Source organism: Aricia agestis, chromosome 10 (genome assembly GCF_905147365.1).
Source record: "Aricia agestis chromosome 10, ilAriAges1.1, whole genome shotgun sequence".
Lineage (NCBI taxonomy): Eukaryota > Metazoa > Arthropoda > Insecta > Lepidoptera > Lycaenidae > Aricia > Aricia agestis.
The window spans coordinates 8,986,809-9,008,353 of NC_056415.1; the positions used below are offsets into that span (position 1 = coordinate 8,986,809).

Here is a 21,545-nt window from a genome sequence, read left to right on the forward strand (position 1 = left end):
TATACCGCGAAATCAGAAACAACAACCGTATGTTAATGACAGCGCGCGTGATAGCAAAGGCACCAACCCACTGCGGCGCACGCTGTGCACGGCCACGCGGCGCACGGATATTTTATTACTTTGACTACGTGGGTCAACGTTGCCACTACAGCGCACACTATAAAACACACACTATACACACGTTACTCACGACTATGTACAACTATAGCGCAACACAGTTTTGAATCACACGTCTTGCGGAATTTAGTTTGCTAGACAGTTCGTCAGACGATGAATTCGAAAGTGAGATTTTATCGTATCGATTTCTGGATTTTATAAACCTATATTCTTAATTAAAAGTAAATAAATAAATACTCAATTAAAAGTAAATAATATGTGTCTCAATAGAGATGATGACAAGGTCAAAGATTAGCGAATTTTGTTAATAAAATAAATAGATCACGGTAAAAAATAAGTGTTCCCAAAATTTCAGCTTGATAGCATTTGTATTTTTTTTGTTATGCGCCTTCAAAGTTGGATATTCAAGTCGATTTTTTTTTCAATTAAATTTCTTAATATTTGTATACAATTCGATAACTCATGCAATTAAAAGCAACTTTTGTTATGAAACCACTTTCATAAACGCAATGTTTAATATACCTGTCGAACAAAGTTGTCTCCTGATGCGTACAAACTACGAAAGACTGACGTCATACTTTCGTAGCACTTTGTATGGAGCGTTTCGGGCAGGTCTTTTTTATGAGATATTTGAATTGTCATATCTTGGTGAATTTTTAAGCTATCAGAGTCATTCTTTCAACGATGTTTCTATTTTTTAAGTGTCTTTCAATTACCGATAAGAAAAAAAATAGTCATCATGCCTATTCATTTTACTGAGTATTTACTCTGGTCTGAGTAAATACTACAGTGCTTACCCATCCCTAGTCACTCCCACCCTACAGCTTCCGTGTATTCCCGTGCAGCATGCGTAGCGTAGCCAGCGTTGAGCTGCGTAGCGTGTCCGTGGGTTGCAGTGGACACACACATAATATATTTTCTTGCAAAGCGAAGCTTGAGGCACGTGCGTAGTCTCTCCATGCGCTGCGGTGGAATGGTGCCCTAAAAATGACACGTACCAAGTTACTCGACCAATATTGGAAACTACGAGTATTAATATGATATGGCAGAAATAAATAATATGAGATATTATCTATTAATTTGAAGTTTTATATTATACTTAGATTATGAGGGTCTAATAAGAGTGTGTGCATTTTAAAGTAAAATAAATATGTCATGATAACTATACTACCAGTACAATTAACTAAAATTTCACTTTGATTACCTACATATCTATAATATCTATACTAATCTATACTAATACTAATATACTAATAATATTATAATTGGGAAGAGTTTGTTTGTTTGTTTGAACGCTCTAATCTCAGGAACTACTGGTCCGATTTGAAAAATTCTTTCGGTCTTAGTTAGCCCATTTATCGAGGAAGGCTATAGGCTATATTTTATCACGCTAATACTAATAGGAGCGAAGAAGTAGAGGAAAGTGTGGACAAAATGGGGGGAAATTATTTGAAAGGACTAATTTGAACGCGCTAATCTCAGGAACTACTGGTCCGATTAAAAAAAATCTTTCAGTGTTAGATAGCCTGTTTGTCGAGGAAGGCTATAATCTATATTTTATCACGCTAATACTAATAGAAGCGAAGAAATAGAGGAAAGTGGGGGAAATTTGAAAAAAAGCGGGAGAAATTATGTGAAATGGCTTATTTGAACGCGCTAATCTCAGGAACTACTGGTCCGATTTGAAAACTTCTTTCAGTTTTAGATAGTTCATTTGTCAAGAAAGGCTATAGGATATATTTTATCACGCTACGTCTAATAGGAGCGAAAAAATACAGGAATTTGGCATGGAGATTGGAGATACTAATTTGAATCTGGGACAAGAAATGTTTTTTGTCTCGGAAAAATGTGCGGTTTCCACACAATATACCTACTTTTCTGATTTGCGCGTAAACGACTCAATCGATATACGGGAACAACTATAAACTAAAGTCCACGCGGACGAAGTCGCGGGCAACAGCTAGTAATATTATAAAGCGGAAGAGTTTGTTAGTTTGTTTGAACGCGCTAATCTCAGGAACTACTGGTCCGATTTAAAAAATTCTTTCAATGTTAGATAGCCCATTTATCGAGGAAGGCTATAAAGCTATATTTTATTGCGCTAAAAGTAATAGGAGAGAAGAAATAGAGAAAAGTGTGGAAAAAACGGGAGATATTATTTGAAATGGCTTATTTGAACGCGCTAATCTCAGGAACTACTTGTCGGATTTGAAAAATTATTTCAGTGTTAGATAGCCCATTTATTGAGAAAGCCTATAGGCTACATTTTATCATGCTAAGACTAATGAGAGCGAAGAAATAGAGAAAATGTGGAAAAAATTGGGAATATTATTTGAAAGGGCTTATTCGAAAGCGCTAATCTCAGGAATTACTGGTTCGATTTGAAAAATTTTTTCAGTGTTAGATAGCCCATTTATCAAGAAAGGCTATAGGTTATATTTTATCACGCTAAGACTATTAGGAGCGAATAAATAGAGGAAAATGTAGAAAAAACGGGGCAAATTATTTGAAAGGGCTTATCTCACGAACTACTGGGGCAATTTTTCTGTTATTTGGCACAGATAAGAAGTAGACCACGTGAAGGATCATAGGCTATTTTTTGTGGACTAATATGTCTGCAAAATATCTAATTTACGCGGGCGAAGCTGCGTGGAACGTTATATTTTGCGTGGTCACGATATCACGCGTAAACGGCTCGACCCATTTTGCTGAAATTTGGTATAAAGATACTTTGAGTCCCGAAAAAGAACATAGGATACATTTTGTCCCGGAAAAATTACGGTTTACTGCACAATATACTTTTATGGTTTGCGCGTAAACTATTTAATCTATTTTGCATTTTGATGATGATGATTTGATGGAATTTAGTATGGAGATACTTTGAGTCTCGAGAAATGACAAGGAATACTAATTTTGTCCCGGAAAATGTACGGTTCCCGCACAATAAACTTTTATGATTATCGCCTAAACTATTTAATCTATTTTGCATTTTGATGAAACTTTGCATGGAGATTGGAGATACTAATTTGAATCTGGGACAAGGAATGTTTTTTGTCCCGGAAAAATGTGCGGTTCCCACACAATATACTTTTCTGATTTGCGCGTAAACGACTCAATCGATGTACGGGAACAACTATAAAGTCCACGCGGACGAAGTCGCGGGCAACAGCTAGTTTTATTATAAAATCCTAACAAAAATATATTGTTTATTTATATTTATAGGCAGACGACGGACCAATGTTATTTATTTGGTTTAAGTGAAGTCAATCTTAGGCTTAACATTAATCCAATCAAATTACATATTCCGCCAGCCATAATATATTATTATCATGTCTGACATAATATTATTTGCATTAAAATTGGTAAAGAGTGGGTAAAGGGCGAAAATTTTCAGTTAGATTTTATTAGACTTCTAGTGGCAAAATTGTTAAGATAATTTAATAATGTTCTTTAAAAGGAAAGGAAAGGAAAGTTCTTCATACAGGAGCTGTGTTTATAATGTATACTAATATTGAATATGCGAAAGTGTGTCTGTACTTGTTTTTCCCGGAAAAATTTACGGTTCCCACGCGATAAACAAATTTTTGCTGATATGACACGAACATTATATTCTAAATATTTCATCTTAGATGTGTGGGATAATGCGTGTGGTGGCCAAAGGAAGATATTCCGACCGAGCGAGGTGTTATGCACGGTCAGGCCGAAGCCCACGTGATACATTTCAGCTGTCGTATATACACCGACGCGCCTAGAAAACTTCGATAGCGCGATGCAGGAATGTTAGGCGAATTGTGGGTACCGCCACAGATGAGATGTAATCCGAATTTTAAATTACGAGGGGCTCAAAAAGTCTCCTCGAGAAAATGTGATCTGATTATTTTCTTTCGCTTTTGCTTGACTCATCTTGGGGAGGATACTTCCGCACACATTTTATTACATAACAAACTAAAACCGTTGATATAGTATAATAATATGTATGGTCATCCTTCAAGGATAAACTATATTTTGCATCAATAAACACTAAATTAATAAGAGGAATGTTAAAAACTCATTAGCGACCTATGGTTTCCTACTTTATATGAGCTAATATGAGATAACTTAATATGTATTGATCATGAATATTAATTAAATTAGTTAATTAAGATATATAATCGTCTCAAGATTAGTAGTCCAATAGCAAAAATTCGGACACGCCCAATGTTTGTAGGGAGCTTGGGTATACTAGAATTCTTAAACCTTTAGAATCTCTTAAAATCTCCATCGACTCCATGAGTGCTAAAAGGTTCTAATTCAGGGTCAACAGTCATTAAGAAGAACCTGGCGCGGTCCCAGTACGGTCAACGTACTACTCAGGCTCTGCGTCCAGTTCTTGCGGCGTGAATGCGTCGCAATGGAAAACCCCTCACTTTCCGCCTTAAACAGGTAAGTACCCACCGGACACGGATGCTTCGGTGAGTACTTGTGTAGCCTCCCATGAGTGCGGCGCTGCGGAGGACACGGCCCAGTATACTCTGAGGTGTGATCGTTGGGCCGTGCTGCAGTGCCATGATCTCATGCGCAGTCCTTTCGCAGAAAGAGGCCGCATAGCCGAACAGAGAGGATGACCCATCCTCCGTTCCGCTCCGCTGGCGTAGGACGGGAGTGCGAAGGTGTCGTTACGCGAACCTCCAAACTTCTGTCTAATCCGGAGCTCCGGGCAAGGATGGGAACCTGCCCGGCTTACCTAGTCCCGGCGCTGAGGGTAACGCTTCAGTTTGCCGGAGCGTTTACTTTGGTGGAAGTACGGTTCCTTTTGAGGTAGACGTATACGGTTGAAGGCAAACCGCAGCTAGTTTTAGTGGGTAAGCCCAGCGCCTCTCGCTGGGAGTCCCACATGCCCCCGGGGTGCTTCAGCTTAATTGAGGCACATCCCCAACCCGGGGCATCTATAAAAGGTTTCCCCTGCGCAAAAAAATGTCAACAGTCAAAATTTCAGTTTCTTAGGACTTTTCTTAAGAGTCACTAGTTTTTAAATAACGTGATTATAAGAGTAAAAGCTCTATAGAGAGGCCATTCGTTCAGGTCAAATTGACTGCAGGCTGACCTGACCGGACTATGAGCACACAGAAAAACGCACAAAAACTTTTCCTCTTCCTATCAGATCGATTCTGAGATCAGTCTGACCGAGTTCGACCTGTTTGAGACCATTTAAACTAATCCATAGACTTTAGTTTTTAGCAACGAAAGTACTATTCACTAGGCATTTTTATTATTTTTGGTGTTACATTGCATTTGCACGAAGCTGGGACAATTTACTAGTTTTTCAAACTTAGGTTGTAAAATAGGTACAAATTGTAAAATTCTAGACTCCATTAATTTATGATATTGTTAAAAATCAAGGAAGTCTTGCTGTGAATATACATTATAAAGAATTAAATAATAATTAATTTATTCAATCTCTTTGCCGAATTATAATATATAAAGTTATTTGATATCTTATCAATTTATGCATTAATTGCTCTATGATATTTTGTATACACTCTTCAGCCGTTAAAAGAAAATAAAATCTTGTTGCCAGTACAATTAGTACCTAAATTTGTGGCAATAAAATAATTTGTCTACATAAATTAGAATGTGAACAGAATAAGTCTTTGATAATAAATAATAATGTTTAATATTATAAAAATAACTAGCTGTCCCGGTGAACTTCGGTGTCACTTTAAAACCTTCCCTGGACTTTTACGAATATTTTAAGACTAAAATTAGCCCAATCCGTTCAGCCGTTTTCGAGTTTTAGCGTTACTAACACAATTGAAAATCCATTTTTGTATTAACTAGAGATCGCCCAATAATCGAAATTCGACCTTAGATTCAAAGACATTAGGACTACTACCTATATTTTGTAAAAAAATATTGACTTTATCATATTTTTTCAACTTTTGTCTCTGGGACTCAGCTGATCTCAGGCTGCCCGTGTAAGCATTGTCTAATAGTATCTCAGATTCAATAAAAAAAAAACTGTAATCCATTTTCAATTTGTCAACTTGTTGTCAACAGACTTCAGCTTAAGACTTCAACAATAAATGAGTATAATTCGTATGTATAGGCTTGTCACTCAAAAATCTGTTATTTTTCCTAGTGTGTGTGTTGGAGTGTGTGTAATGTTTTATTTGTTAAAAAAATTATGATAAAAGCATAATTTCAAAATAATATTAGCTCGATGCACTCCTTCACCATATAAACTATAACAGTTCAAAATTTCATTCACCTACGTTTCCCCATTTTTCGTCAAAAGGGATACAAAGTTTTTGGGTCACGTATTAATATATAGATTCTATTTCTATTTCTTTTTCTGTTTCACAATTTTTACTTCTATCATTGTTAGTAACAGCAAGAATTATATGAAACGATGCAAAATAATATCATAAACAATAATATTTAGATTTTGGAATATATACTTAATATATTATGTCGAAAATGTCAAATAATGCATAGCCTCGCTATATTTAATATCTCAAAATCAACTTATTTAAATTGGTAAATTTTCAAGTTTGTCCTTAAAAACACAGGATGAATCGCGATATTTCCAAACTTTTTGTTTTAAATTAAAACATTACAAGTAAACTATTTGTTTCACTTTTAATATAAGCTCTTAGCTCTAAAGTAAATAAATTACTGTAAATAAATTTAAAGCTTGGCGAGTCACGCATACAATTTGGCTTTTCTTTAGCATTAATATACTAGCTAGTTAGCTTAAAGCCGAGCTTTGTGAGGGCTCGCGTCGTCGAGTACCTTAACTGCATCTACATAATATAAATATAAATTACTATGCTAAAGCACAAATCAATAGGCGTGATAGCTTTTCCGTAAAGTGTACCACAAAATGTACAGGTTGTGGAATATGCTAGGGCTCGCTTCGCTCGCCCTGATTATTACTAGTATCTATAAAAATTTTTGTGTTATAGTTTCATTGAAAACAATAATTTTTTTTTACTTGCTCTAAAGACCATTAAGCGCTAATTCTTTGTTTTATTTACTGTATTTAAATTAATAATGCATAATTATCATAAAAAATAAATATTTAACAGAAAAAAATACGTAATATTATAGGAAAGCCGCGGCTTATATTATGTACGCTTGCCTAAAAGCTAGAGGCTATAATGAAGGTCCTTATTTTGTGGAAGTATTAAATGACTTGGGAAAACCAGAAGCGCGCGGCGCTTAAAGTGAGGAAAAATCTTGAAGTAGTCTAATTTTATGATCATTTTGTGTGAATTTTTAAATAGGCTAATGAGGGATAACTGATCTACATTTATTGACCTTTTAATAGTTAGTGATTCTTATGATATATATACCATACACGCATTTTTATCATCATTCGAACTTCAGCAATCCAAAAAGAAGGATGAAGTGTTCCGTAAGTAATTAGCGACTTGGCTCATGCAATGAAGATATTATGTACAATTATTGTTTGTTATTAAAAAAATAAATTGCCCCATTTCAGGTGATTGTTTTGGCCTGCGTGCTGGCCATCGCCGCCGCTCAGTTCAACGATGGACGATATATCCCAGACAACTACAATTATAACAGATACAACAGATACCAAAACAACAACCCCTACAACCGCTACCAGCAATTCCAGAACGGTCCATACAGGAATTACGTGAGCTCTACTCAACGTCCCTTTTTCTTCTCTTCCACCGCAGTCCCATCAACTATCGCTCCCACTCCATTCACTTTTAAATTCCAAAGTCCTTCAGCCGCTCCATCTGTAGCTGTCCCAGTTCCTTCTGTAGCTGCTCCTATTCTATCAGTAGCCGCTCCTGCCTCATCAGTAATCGCTCCTGCCCCATCAGTAGCCGCCCTTACCCCATCAGTAGCCGCCCCTGCCCCATCAGTAGTTGCCTCTTCCCCATCAGTAGCTGCCCCATCAGTAGTTGCCTCTTCCCCATCAATAGCTGCCCCTGCCCCATCAGTAGCTGTGCCTGCGGAGCCTATCCTCCTTTCTTTGGTTTCTGGCCTGTCTTCAAAGGACAAACCTTCTCCTGCTCCTGAAGCCTCTGCTGTCCCTGAAGTTTCTGCTGCCATCGAAGCCTCATCTGCCCTAGAGACCTCTGCTGCTCCCGAAGTCTCCGCTCCTCCTGAAATTTCTACTGCCCCTGAAGTTTCTGTTGCCATTGAAGTCTCTCCTGCCCTAGAGGCCTCTGCCGCTCCCGAAATCTCTGCTGCCCCTGAAGTTTCTGCTGCTTCTGAAGTCTCTGTCGCCCCTGAAGCCTCTGCTGCTCCTGAAGTATCAGTTGTTGTCGAAGCCTCCGCTGCCCCCGAGGTTGCTGAAAAGCCCTCTCCTGTCATTTTGATTGCCCCCGTCCCAGCTGTAGAATCTGCTCCAGCACCTGCCCCATCTAAGGCTCCCCTAGTTGTGTCTTACATTAAACCTGTTGCCCCTGTTGCCCCAGTGGCTCCCGTTGCCTCAGTTGCCCCTGTTGCCTCAGCCGCCCCAGCGGCTGCTTTTGTTAACATTCCCGGATACGTGTCCAACCCTCGTGATGCCCAAACAATCAGATACGGAAACGACATCAGCCCCAACGGTGCCTTCAACTACTTGTTAGTATAAAATTATATTATGTATTAACTATATTATGTAATATTCAATTAAAATATTTATTAATTGTCGATAATATTTCCTATGACTTATTTTGAGCATTTCAGCCACTGAAATTCAGTGTCATTATTACAATAATACTTTATGAATCGTTATTTTATTAATTTAAAGTTTTTATGAAAAACATGTTTTTATAAAAAAAATACAAAAGTTGATTTTTAATGAGTACTCAAATTCCGTGGAAAACACAAGTTTTAAATGTTCCTGTTGAATAATATGAGTATTTAAAATTTAAAAAATGACACATATTGTCCGCTAGAGCACGAGAAAATGTTGACTTTGTAGCGTTATTCTATACCTATTGAATAAATATGTTTTCAGCTTCGAGGCCAACAGCGGTATTGCCGCCCAAGCTGAAGGTATCCCTCGCTCCTTCTACTCCGGAGCCGACGAGGTTTCCCCCATCGTAGAACAGGGATCTTTTGCCTGGATCAGCCCCGAGGGACAAGAGATCTCTATTTCTTACGTCGCTGATGAAAATGGATACCAGCCAACTGTAAGTCACTCAGGTCTTCTTTAGCGTCTATTAAAGACCTGAATCATGAACTTCACTCGATAGAAAAAAAGAAAAAAATAGAAAAAAAACGACGATCAAAAAACTATAAAATAGCAGGCGCAAAGGTTCGGCTGGTGCGCTTTCAGTCACACACTTTGCGCCTGCTATTTTATAGTTTTTTGATCGTCGTTTTTTTATACATCAATTAAATCGAGTCGAAAGAACGAATCGCCCTAGATATATTTTATGTCTTTAATTCAGTGCAAAAATTATCTGAAAATTCCAAATAATTTGGACATAGTATGGAAAATTAAAAAAAAAAGAGGTAAGTTTGGGATTTTTTTCTATCGAGTGAAGTTCATGATATTGTGTAATGGAATATAAATTCCACTGTGTTAGATCCTTAACTAACACATATATTTTTTTCAGAATTTAAATTAATATATTTTTGTGTCTACTGTCACTTTTAAATCTTGAAAATCGTCCGTTTTTGGGAATACAGGGCCTTAACATAGATTTTAGGTACGTTTAATAGGATATTTTTACGATTAAATCTTTTTCTTCTAGGGTAACGCCATTCCCCAAGCTCCAGAAATTCCTCCAGCAATCCTCCGCTCTCTGGAGTTCATCGCGAGATCCCTCCCCGCCGCCGCCGCTGTATCGTCTAAGTAAACAGCCCAAGTAATATATGAGGCTCACTAATTATTATGACTAGAATAATTTAATAATTTATATATCATTTACTGAAGTTCGAACCAATTTGTGATATTATGAATGCTTATTCCAATTGCCTAAATAGTTAACAAAAATGTAAATAAAAACTATTAATATTACATATTTTATTAATTTTTGTTATACCTTAACCTTAACTTTGTTGTTAGAAAGCAGAAAAGTGGCTCAAGCACGAAGGGATTCGTGTCTTTTATAAAGAATAAGTATGTAAATAAAAACTATTAATATTACATATTTTATTAATTTTTGTTATACCTTAACCTTAACTTTGTTGTTAGAAAGCAGAAAAGTGGCTCAAGCACGAAGGGATTCGTGTCTTTTATAAAGAATAAGTATACAAAAAATTGGGTCACGCAGGAATTTGTGGCTCACTGCAGATGGTGCGAGTCGTACTTAAAAATCGCTCACAGCTAGTTATTGTTCGTGGCTTCAAGTCTCCGGTCATAGAGGTATCGTCAGGTGTCCGGCAAAGTTCGCCGAGGTGCGAACCTTGCCGGACACCTGACGATGCCTTTGTTTTTTCTCGTATATTTTATTAACGACCTCTGCTGTGTATTTACTTCCACATTTAAAATGTTTGCTGATGATTTAAAAACTAAAGAATAATACAATTCAGGGATGATATTACACATTTACAGGCAGATCTTAATTCGTTAAATGTCAAAACATGTTATTCTCAAAATGTTTTTTAAATAAAAATAAATAAATAAAATAAGAAACAATGACAGCAGCAATGTCGTTTATGTAATCAATAACACACAGAATAGTGAGGTAACGAGCGTATGCGTTCTTGGTGTTATCTTGGATCAGAAGTTACACTTTCGTCATCACATTGATCATAATATTATTAAGAAAGGAGTAAGGCTGGCTGGTTATGTCACCAGACAATCTAAGGCTTTAAGAAGAGACCCTGAAATTCCCATCATCCTATTCAACTGTTATAATTTATTATCCACAGCTTGATGTAATATTGTAGCCCAATTTAGAGCCCTCTCTTAGTTTTAGAGTTTCTTACGCCGGTTCTTCTCGGCGGGGTAGTTCCCGAACCGGTGGTAGGCAACGTAGTTTCTTCATTCGACTTTCAAAAAGTGTATCATGGTACCCATTTTGAATAAAAAGATATTTTATTTTATTTATTTATTTATTATCTCTACGCTGTTCCTAGATATGTTGCAGACCAAAATATTATACGTACCAAAATATTACGTATATGGCTGTAACAAAACAAAGTAATAATACTTTAGGATGTGTATGTGTACCCGGTATAGGGGTCACTGTGACAGTAGTAGCACTGAAAGAGTGAATTTTTTAACATTTGTATGGGAAAACTATACATAATATGTATAAAGATATATTTGTGATATTATCACAAAAATATTACTCTTTCAACGCTGCTACTTTCACAGTGAACTCTATACAACGAACAAATACATACCCTAAAGTATTATATTTTTGTTTTGTTACATAATATTCTTATGTAGGCCGGCGAAAAATGTCAACTAATTAAGAAAGATTGCCCAATAGCACAGGATATATTATATTAGTTGCCAATAGTCGGAATTCGAACTCAGATAAAAAAAAATTATAAGTTTCTTAAAATTTCTTAAATTATAAGATGTGGACTCTACGAACAACGTCCGTTAAGTAAGTCGTAGAGTCCACATCCTGAGGATGCTCCGGTGTTGGGGCGAAACGCGCGTCGAGGTTTCAACCTGCATGGTGGTGAGGGGCCTTGCACGGATTTGCCAACATTATTGCTTGTGTGGTGGTGGTGTTTGCAAGTTCTTGCATGCGAGTGTACGCATAGGCAGTGTGGGAGGAGGGAGGTGCTGTACGCATGCCTATGCGTACACTCACTCATTTGCTTAAAGGGTGGAAGTTGTTTTCGCGGAATATTGCTAAAAATAATAACAAACTAAATTTAAACTATGAATTTCCGCAAAGTAACGCCTGATTCCATTAACTATTTTTTACATATAATTCCTACGACAGTCTCAGATTAATAAAGTCAAATGATGACGGACTGGCCGTGTAATATTGTCTCAGTATCTAAGCTTCAATAAAAAAAACGAAATCTATTTTCAATTTGACAACTTAATATAAGAGACAATAATTCTTATGTACACTCGTAGGCTTGTCCCTAGTGTGTGTATTGTAGTGTGTCTAATGTTTTATTTGTTAAAAAAATTGTATGATAAAAGCATAATTTCAAAATAATATTAGCTCAATGCACTCCTTCATCATATTATAAACTATAACTGTGCGAAATTTCATGCACCTTCGTTTCCCCATTCGTAAAAAGGGTTACAAAGTTTTTCGCTTGCGTATTAATATTATGATGCCTAAATTTATATTCTCAATAATTTCATAGCCCTATAAAATCTACTTTCGTGATATTTTTTTTACTCTTTTCTCCGAATAATGTGTTCAAGTTTTTAAGCCCTTTCATTTGATATTTAAAAATGTGAAATTTGCTAAAGATTCAGTACCTACGAGTTCTATTCAAAAATCCCCCTCTTCTTTTTAAATAAAGTAAGAGGTATATTCAATGACCTTATAATTTTAATCATAGATATGATATAAAAGCATGCACACATTTTAATTATCATACTAATCTCCGCATTTAAAAAAGATGAATCTTCTTGTAAGGGTTGATTCAGACCGCAACGCGACGCGTAGATGCATTTCTAAATTTATATTATGGATTTGACAGATTCAAAGGACGTCTTACGCAACTGAAATCTGTCAAATCCATACAAATTTATGCCAAGCCACGCCTCGCCTCGCCTCGTCGCGTTGCGGTCTGAATTGACCCTAAGACGTAATTAATCACGTTAAGGTATTCGTTTCGATTAATTTTGATCTCTGGTTTGTTAATCATAGCAAATTATTTCCATATTTCAGGTAATTGTTTTCGCCTGCGTGCTGGCGATTGTCGTTCCCACTCCATCTTTAGCTGCACCAGCGTCTCCTATACCAGCCAATGTTTTAATATCTTTGGCCGCGTTAGATGGCGGAGGCCTGGCTAGTATATCTAACATACCTACTAAAGAAGACGTGTCCAATGCTCGTAAAGCTGAAACTATCGAATACACAAACGAAATCAGCTCCAACAGTGCCTTCCACTACTTGTAAGTAGAATTAATAACAATAATAGTTTTTCATATAATTTCCAAACATTTTGATAAACTTACGATCATTTTTAATTATTGCTACTCAAAATATATTATTTTGTGTTTAGCTTCAAGACTAACAACGGCATTGCCGCCCAAGCTGAAGGTATCCCTCGCTCCTTTTACTCCGGAGCCGACGAGGTCTCCCCCATCGTAGAACAGGGATCTTTCGCCTGGACCAGCCCCGAGGGACAAGAGATCTCTATCTCTTACGTCGCTGACGAAAATGGATACCAGCCAACTGTAAGTCACTCAGGTCTTCTTTAGCGTGTATTAAAGATAAGTTAAGCGTGATAAACGGCGAAGATACTACTGTATGTTATGTTAAAGCGCATGATTTGAAAATTATATTTATCATTTTCACCGTGTGTGATGGTTCATAAAACAAAAAAATCCAACAAAATTTTTACTTCAGGATTGAATTTTATAGTATTTTCGCTACGTGTAACACGCTTTAAGATAAGGTTTAAGGTTCATTTAATATGATATTTTTACGATTGAATCTTTTTCTTCCAGGGTAACGCCATTCCTCAAGCTCCAGAAATTCCCCCAGCAATCCTCCGCTCTCTGGAGTTCATCGCGAGATCCCTCCCCGCCGCCACCGCTGTATCGTCTAAGGGTTGATTCAGACCGCAACGCGACGCGTAGATGCATTTCTAAATTTGTACTGAATTGATAGATTGGCATCTCGCCTCGCGCAATTGAAATCTGTCAAATCCATACAAATTTATGCCGCGCCGCGCCTCGCTTCGCCTCGTCGCGTTGCGATCTGAATACTTGACCCTAAGTAAACAACCCTAGCAAAATATGAGGCCCACTAGTTATGATTATAATAATTTAATTTATATACCACTTACTGAAGTTCAAATCATTTTGTGATAATATTACGAATGCTTATTCTATTAGATTACTTCGTTGAAAAAAATGTGAATAAAAACTATTAATATTACATAATATTTTGTTCATTTGTTATACTTTATCTTTACCTTTGTTGTAAGAAAATTGAAAATATCGTAAATTATACGATACGATACATCCTGAGTAATGAATAGACACATAATTATTATTAACTAGCAACCCGCCCTGGCGTCGCAAGGGTATAAAATATATAGCCACTGAAAAAATTATTAAAATCGATAACCTATGATCCTTCACGTGGTCTACTTCTTATCTGTACCAAATAACATAAACATTGCTCCAGTAGTTCACGAGATAAGCCCCTTCAAATAATTTCCCCCGTATTTCCCACATTCTCCTATTAGTCTAAGCGTGATAAAATAAAGCCTATAGCCTTCCTCAATAAATGAGCTATCTTACACTGAAATAATTTTTAAAATCGGACCAGTAGTTCCTGAGATTAGCGCGTTCAAGTTAGCCCTTTCAAATAATTTCCCCCGTTTTTTCCACATTTTCCACTATTTCTCCGCTCCTATTAGTCTTAACGTGATAAAATATAGCCTAAAATATAGATTTGATGATTATTTCAGTGTTAGATAGCCTTTCTCGATAAATGGGCTATCTAACACTGAAATAATCATCAAAATCCGTTGCGTAGCTGTTATAAAGATTAAAGGGAACAAAGGGACATGAGGGAAAGAAGTGACTTTGTTTTATAATAATATTATGTATAGATTAGTAAAAAAAAAGGTAACACAAAAATAAACTAATAAAAAGAAACTCAAGAAAAATTGTGGTCTTCATGTTCCCGGGTTGAATACCATGAACCTAAAAGGCGTTGTCCTGAATTACATGAAAATGCAATCAAGCTACACCACTGGTCGTAGAGACATACGGTCTTACCACAAGAAACTAAACATCTGTTGAACAGTTGTTTTGAGACCATTTTGTACTGATACTGATTTTCTCTAATGAACTGTTTAACAGGTCTGTGTTTAAATCTTTTGTAGTAAGACTGTTGAAGTTTTTGGGGAGTGTTCTCCGTATGACGTAGTCGTGCGATAAGAAGGGATTTTTTGAAATTCCTCTCCTAAGTGAAGTCCGATCTGCTTGATTTGCATAAAATATATTATTTGGTGTATTTTATGGAATATATAATTAATAGTTTGTTGAAATGTATCCTTAAAAGTGGTTAAAAATTAGCTTTTATACAGAGTGCAATTAAACCTGTCGGCCAAATTTCGATACATTGATCCTTGTTAAAAATAAAAATACACGTATAATTCTTTTATAATCACTTAGTACTTTAAATGTTGAGAAATAGCTTCCAAAAGATTTCCTAAAAATCCCACAATTAAAGGACACTAGGCATTAACACAAAACATTACAGAAAAAAATTGAAAGTCCTTGAAAAATACTATCATAAAGTAAAATAAATTCCTTGAGTAGGCAAGGTAAGTCATAAATGATTTTACTGAATGAGGCTTGCAATAATAGTCTTATAGCAAGGCTTTCGGACAATAATAATTAGTTCTCAGATAATAATAGCATGTTCGCTTCATTTTTGGTGCACTAGGTCTAGCTAACTCTATCTCTTCCAAAATGTTTCCAAAAACTTTCAGAGTCATTAAAATTGTACATGATTTGTGCAATTTTAATTTTCTGTTAGTCGGCTACTCTTTTTTTTTTCATTCATACATTTTAAGCCAATTAAAAAAAAAACAAAACGTGTTATTGTAACTTGCTAATTTAAAAAAAAGTACCGTCAAAAAACAGCGCGTGGGGTCTGCGTAGACCCCGCCCGTGACGTTAAAGTGGGATAAAATATTATGTTATTGTAAAAAAATTAACACCCTATTTATTTTGGTTGAATGGACTCTCCTAATGATACCTAAGGTCTAAAAAAGTATTTGGCCGGTAAGTTTAATAATTAATTGCACCCTGTAATAATATTATGAACAAAATGTGCACGCGTTGAAGTCTTTTATTTGATGAGATGACGCGCTACGTCAAACCTACGCGTAGCGTTCAAATATTTTGTACGGGTTTCTTGTAAGGAGATTATTCATTAAAGAGTGATGTTTAGAGCAAGAGCCAGCAAGATCCAGATTTTCGTCACTTTACAAAAGCTGAAATTTTTCCTGTATATGACCCGTATAGAGGTATGAACGACCACCAGTTACGGAGTTTCAGTTCGAAGTTCTGTAAGAACTTTACCAGAGCAATATAAGGATTAAGGACAGAGATTGTTTGAATAAAATCAATAAGTCAAAGTCTATTCTTTTTTAGAATCGGCCTATCAGAATTGCAATAAAATAAAAGTAAAGCAGGCCATACACGCAAGGGAGGAAAGGACAAGTTTGCCTAAACAGGTCAGCTGTTCAGGTAAACTTCCGGTTTACCTGAACAGCGTGCATTTTGTAAAACTGTGCAGGTTTTGCCCCAACTTTGCCTGACAGGTGTAACTGCACAGGCAAACCTGTCAGGTACGCCCTTGCGTTTATGGCCTGCTTAAAGCAAGAGATCGAGGAGCAAGTAAGACCGCGGTTTTATGGCTCGTCGGTAAAGCTTGCTTGTGTATCATTGTCCACCCGCGGTTATCGCACTATATTTTTCAGTCGGCTCGCAATGTTAACCATGTCATAAGACATGTTTGCGACTGTTTTACTCGCTAGTTGGTCAGCATAAACCAGCAGCACAGGTGAGTCTTATCCTTAGGTGCAATGTGTGCGGTGCACACGGGCGCCGCGGTCCTAGGGGCGCCGAGCACCGCTCGCACTCGGCGCGCGCCCGCGCTGGCCGGCCGCCACGGCCCACGCTTTATTGACCAACGTAAAAAAACTCCAGTTTGCAAACATTTTTGTGTAATATACGAAGCTCTTCTTATATTTGTAGAATTACAGCAAAGCAAGGCGCGCCATGAGCGGCTCGGCTTTTGCAATATAAATATTATAATCTTTATTTTTCAACGTAAAATGAACCTTAAAACACATAAATGAAGATTATATTATTTGGTGTAATAGTGAGTATCCTATGCTCGTTTTTTCAAAATAGGTAGGATTTGGATTTAGATACAGAAAAGCACAGTGTTCTAATTTAGAAAACAAACTGTGCCATGCTGGCTCTTCGGATGTAGAGAAGTTAGAGCTCTTTAATGAAATCGAATAATGAAATCGAATTAATACCGATGTTGTAATGATGTGATGTTTAATAAGTATAGAACATGAAATTTAAAGTAAAATTGAAGTACTTAAGCGATATAAAATGTGCGTTATGGGGTTAGGCTTGTTAAAGTCAGTCAGGAGTCAAGAGCACATCATGGTCAAAACCGAAAAAAACTTCAATCTACAAACAAATAACAATAGAGTTTGTTATCTATTTTATATTGGAGAAATTTGACAGTACCTATGTGGTAACTTGATTGCTGTTATAGTTATAGTTTGCGAAAGAAGCCACCGCTTAGAGTCCTCACCCTTAAACGGCCGGACAAACTGTACTTTTACTTTGTATCCATTTCATTTTGAACGCTTTTGTTAGGGGGCGCTAGGGTAATGTTTGCACACGCCACATGGGCTAGAGACGGCCCTGCAGCAGCAAGCCCTAGGTTCGTTCACTTATATAATCAATTAAATTTTAATTAATTGACAAAAACAAGTTTCACCGATTTAGAAAATAAGGAAAACACTAATTTAGAAATTGGACACGGACCAACAAGGACGAGTCCGAGTCACTTACGAAGTGATCCATACCATTTATTGATATCGAACAAAAATAGCCAAAAAATGGCGTTTTATTTCTATTATAAAATGTGTGCTATGTTCTATCCCGTGGTCTAAGCTATGTCTATGCCAAATTACATAAAAATCAGTCTAGTAAAACAAAAATGCTTATTCGCTTTATAATAATGAGTATACTTAATACTCATTAACTAAATTGCATCAATAACGAATGCTCAAATCCATACTCATATTATAAATGCTAAAGTGTGTCTGTGTGTCTGTTACCTCTTCACGCCCAAACAGCTGGACCGATTTTGCTGAAATTTGGCATGGAGATACTTTGAGTCCCGGAAAAGGACATAGGATACTTTTTATCCCGAAAAAATGTACGGTTCGCACGCGATAAACCAGTTTTGGCGCAACGGAGTTGCGGGCGTCATCTAGTAAAGTATAATTAAGTTTGAAGTCAGTGTTTGCTTGTTCCTTAAAGGCTACAATGAATCTTTATATACTATTATGACTGCAACACCGTAATACCATACCCGTAATAACGTCAGGATTTTAGATTTGGAAAATAGTTGTTTATTTTAAATTCAGCTGACCTCAAACTCAAAAAATACAACTTGCTATCATAATAAGCTCTGAAGGCTTAGCACAGCCTTGTCGACAATACTTAATTCATTAAAGGAAGATGGGCAGAAGTGTATGTGAAGTGAACCCACCACCAATAAATAACTGTCCGAGGTATCTCATAAGAAAGTTCTTTCCTTGGCTAACATTTGTTGTATGGGATACGACTGTAAAAAAAAAATATAGCAAGAAAAGAAAAATCAATTTAAAATTGTTTATTCTTGATACAAAAAGAATATTAATTTAAATATTAATTTCCTTGTCATTTGAAATTGCCAAAACGACGATGCAAATTTATGTATACGAGCATGTTCTATTTTTCATCATGCAGCCACATCTAGCTTATTTTATTTTTTTCTCTGTCTGTTTGTAAGGGATAGTTATTGGACCAATTTAAATGAAATGAAAAAAAGTTGTTGTTACTTACTAATGTGTGAAATAAAATTATTATATTATTATTATTGCAATATTCAATCAGGAGGAACAATCTTGAACTAGTCTAATTTTATGATAATTTTGTGTTAATTTCTAAATAGGCTAATGAGGGATAACTGGTCTACATTGATTGACCTTTTAATTTTAGTCATTCTTGTGATATATATAAGCATGCAATAAATTTCATCATCATTCGAATCTTGGCAATCAAAAAGGAAAGATGAAGTTTTCCGTAAGTAGTAATATCATATCATAATTCATAAATAATATCTTTTACATATTCAATTAAATACTTTTTAATCCATGGTTTGTAAGTGATATCAAATATTTCCTTATTTCAGATGATTGTTTTGGCCTGCGTGCTGGCTATAGCCCCAGCTTTAGCTGCACCAGCGTCCTCTTTACCAGCTGATGCTTCCCCATCTTCCCTTCCTGAAGTATCTGCTGCCCCTGAAGCCCCAGCTGCTCCTGAAACCCCTGTTGCCATAGAGACCGCTGCTCCCAAGTTGTCTGCTGCCCCTGAAGTCTCTGTTGCTGCTGTTGCCCCTGCTACCCTCGAAACTTCTGCGGCTCCTGTAGCTCCCGCTGTCTTTGAAGTATCCGCTGCTCCCGAAGCTCCTGTTGTCCTTAAAGTATCCGCTGTTCCTGAAGCTGCTGTTGTTCCCGAAGCATCCGCTGCTCCTGAAGCTCCTGTTGTTCTCGAAGTATCCGCTGCTCCTGCTGCTCTCGAAGCACCTGCTGCCCCCAAGGTCGAGGAAAAGCCTGCCTCTATTGTTCTGGTTTCTGCCAATCCCCCATCTGTGGAACCCCCCGTTTTAAGATCGTACGTTGCTCCCTCTGAGGCCTTTATCCCTGTTGCCCCAGTTGCCCCAGTTGCCCCAGTTGCCTCTTTTGCCCCAGCGCCTGCTTTCGTCAACGTTCCTAAATACGTGGCTAACGCTCGTGACGCCCAAACTATCCAATACTCAAACGACATCAGCCCCAACGGTGCATTCAACTACTTGTAAGTAAAATTAATAATAATTATCATTGTTTTCTACGTATTTTACAAAAATGTATTATAATGTATCATTCAGTTTCTTTAAATAGAATATATTTGATGGATAATTAAAATATATTTTGTGTTTAGCTTCGAGACTAACAATGGCATTGCCGCCCAAGCTGAGGGTGTCCCTCGCTCCTTCTACTCCGGAGCCGATGAGGTCTCCCCTGTCGTAGAACAGGGATCTTTCGCCTGGATCAGCCCCGAGGGACAAGAGATCTTCATCTCCTACGTCGCTGACGAAAATGGATACCAGCCAACCGTAAATATTGATTATAACAGACTTAAAAATGCAAACTGAAAGATTTTCGATAACGTAATAATATTGAAAAAAGGCAATAACGATGAGTATCGAGTTCAGTGACAAATACGAACAATTTTTTGTACATTGTTGTTGACAATGTACAAAAAATTGTTTGATTAGGGAGTCTGACAAGTGATAAATATTATTTTGATTATTTAATTAAAACCAATTGCACTTTTTCTCGTTCAAATAGATTAGGAAATTGTAAGACAAGTGGACAATGGTGTTTTTTTCTTCCAGGGTAACGCCATTCCCGTGGCACCGGAGATTCCCCCAGCAATCCTCCGCTCTCTGGAGTTCATCGCGAGATCCCGCTCCAACATCGCCTCCACCAAGTAAACATGAGGACGATTAGTTTAACTACTTCATTATAATAATTTATTTTACACACCACTCGCTGTTGAAACCGTTGTGATGCTACCAATGTTTAGTTTTCGTTTATTTTGTTTTAAAAATATTAATAAATTTTGTTAATATTTAACATTTTTTTCATTACCTTGTTACTAAAGCTAAAAAGAACAATCTTGAACTTAGACAAGTTCAAGCTTGTTCTTTTGAGCGCTATGTATTTCTGGTTTTCGAAAAATTCACACAAAATTATAATAAATTAGACAATTTATGATAATTTTGTGTGAATTTTTTAATTGGCTAATGAGCAACAACAGGTCTACATTTATTGACCTTTTATTTTAATAATTCCTATGATTTATAAGTATGCAACAATTATTATAATCATTTTTATTTTAGCAATCAAAAAGGAAAGATGAAGTTTTCCGTAATTTATAAATCACCATAACTATAGTTGATGCTCGCAACTCAATTGCGCAGAAATCGTTCATCGTCCTCCATTTTTCGGCCATACGAGTAAAAATTATTATAATATTACTAGCTGTGCCGGTGAACTTCGTGTCACTTTAAAACCTTCCCTGGACTTCTACGAATATTTTAAGACTAAAACCAATCCGTTCAGCCGTTTTCGAGTTTTAGAGCGACTAACACATTTGAAAATTCATTTTTATATATAAGATGTTCTTTCTTAGAAATCCAACTATCTCCATCCCAAGTTTCATCACAATCGGTTCAGCGATTAAAGCATGAAAACTGAAAAGGTAACGAACAGATACAGTCACACTTTTGCGTTTATAATGTTTACTAGATGACGCCTGCAACTCCCTTGCGCCAAAATTCGTTAATGTTATGCTAAAATAAAGGAAGCATACCTATTATATTGACGACCTCTGTGGCTCAGTTGATGGGCTATTGGTAGCTCAAGCCGGGGGTCGCGGGTTCGAATCCCGTCGATGGAACAAAAAGTTTTCAAAGTTCCTGGGTCATGGATGTGTATTGAATGTGTGTATA

The 21,545-nt window shown here is 36.7% G+C and overlaps 1 protein-coding gene across 1 annotated transcript; it reads left to right on the top strand.

Moving 5' to 3' along the window:
• The first annotated feature begins 19,060 nt into the window (after positions 1–19,060).
• LOC121731190 (endocuticle structural glycoprotein SgAbd-1-like) lies at positions 19,061–20,525 on the top strand. The gene is made up of 4 exons (XM_042120546.1): positions 19,061–19,072; positions 19,182–19,843; positions 19,970–20,144; positions 20,427–20,525. The coding sequence occupies exons 1-4, from the start codon at positions 19,061–19,063 to the stop codon at positions 20,523–20,525; spliced, it is 948 nt and encodes a 315-aa protein (XP_041976480.1).
• The last annotated feature ends 1,020 nt before the right edge of the window (positions 20,526–21,545 follow it).

Excerpts from the sequence above, each read along its gene's own strand:
- LOC121731190 (XM_042120546.1), top strand. Across the intron at positions 19,844-19,969 it reads AACGGTGCATTCAACTACTT|CTTCGAGACTAACAATGGCA; the intron begins GTAAGTAAAATT and ends TTTTGTGTTTAG. Across the intron at positions 20,145-20,426 it reads AAAATGGATACCAGCCAACC|GGTAACGCCATTCCCGTGGC; the intron begins GTAAATATTGAT and ends TTTTTCTTCCAG.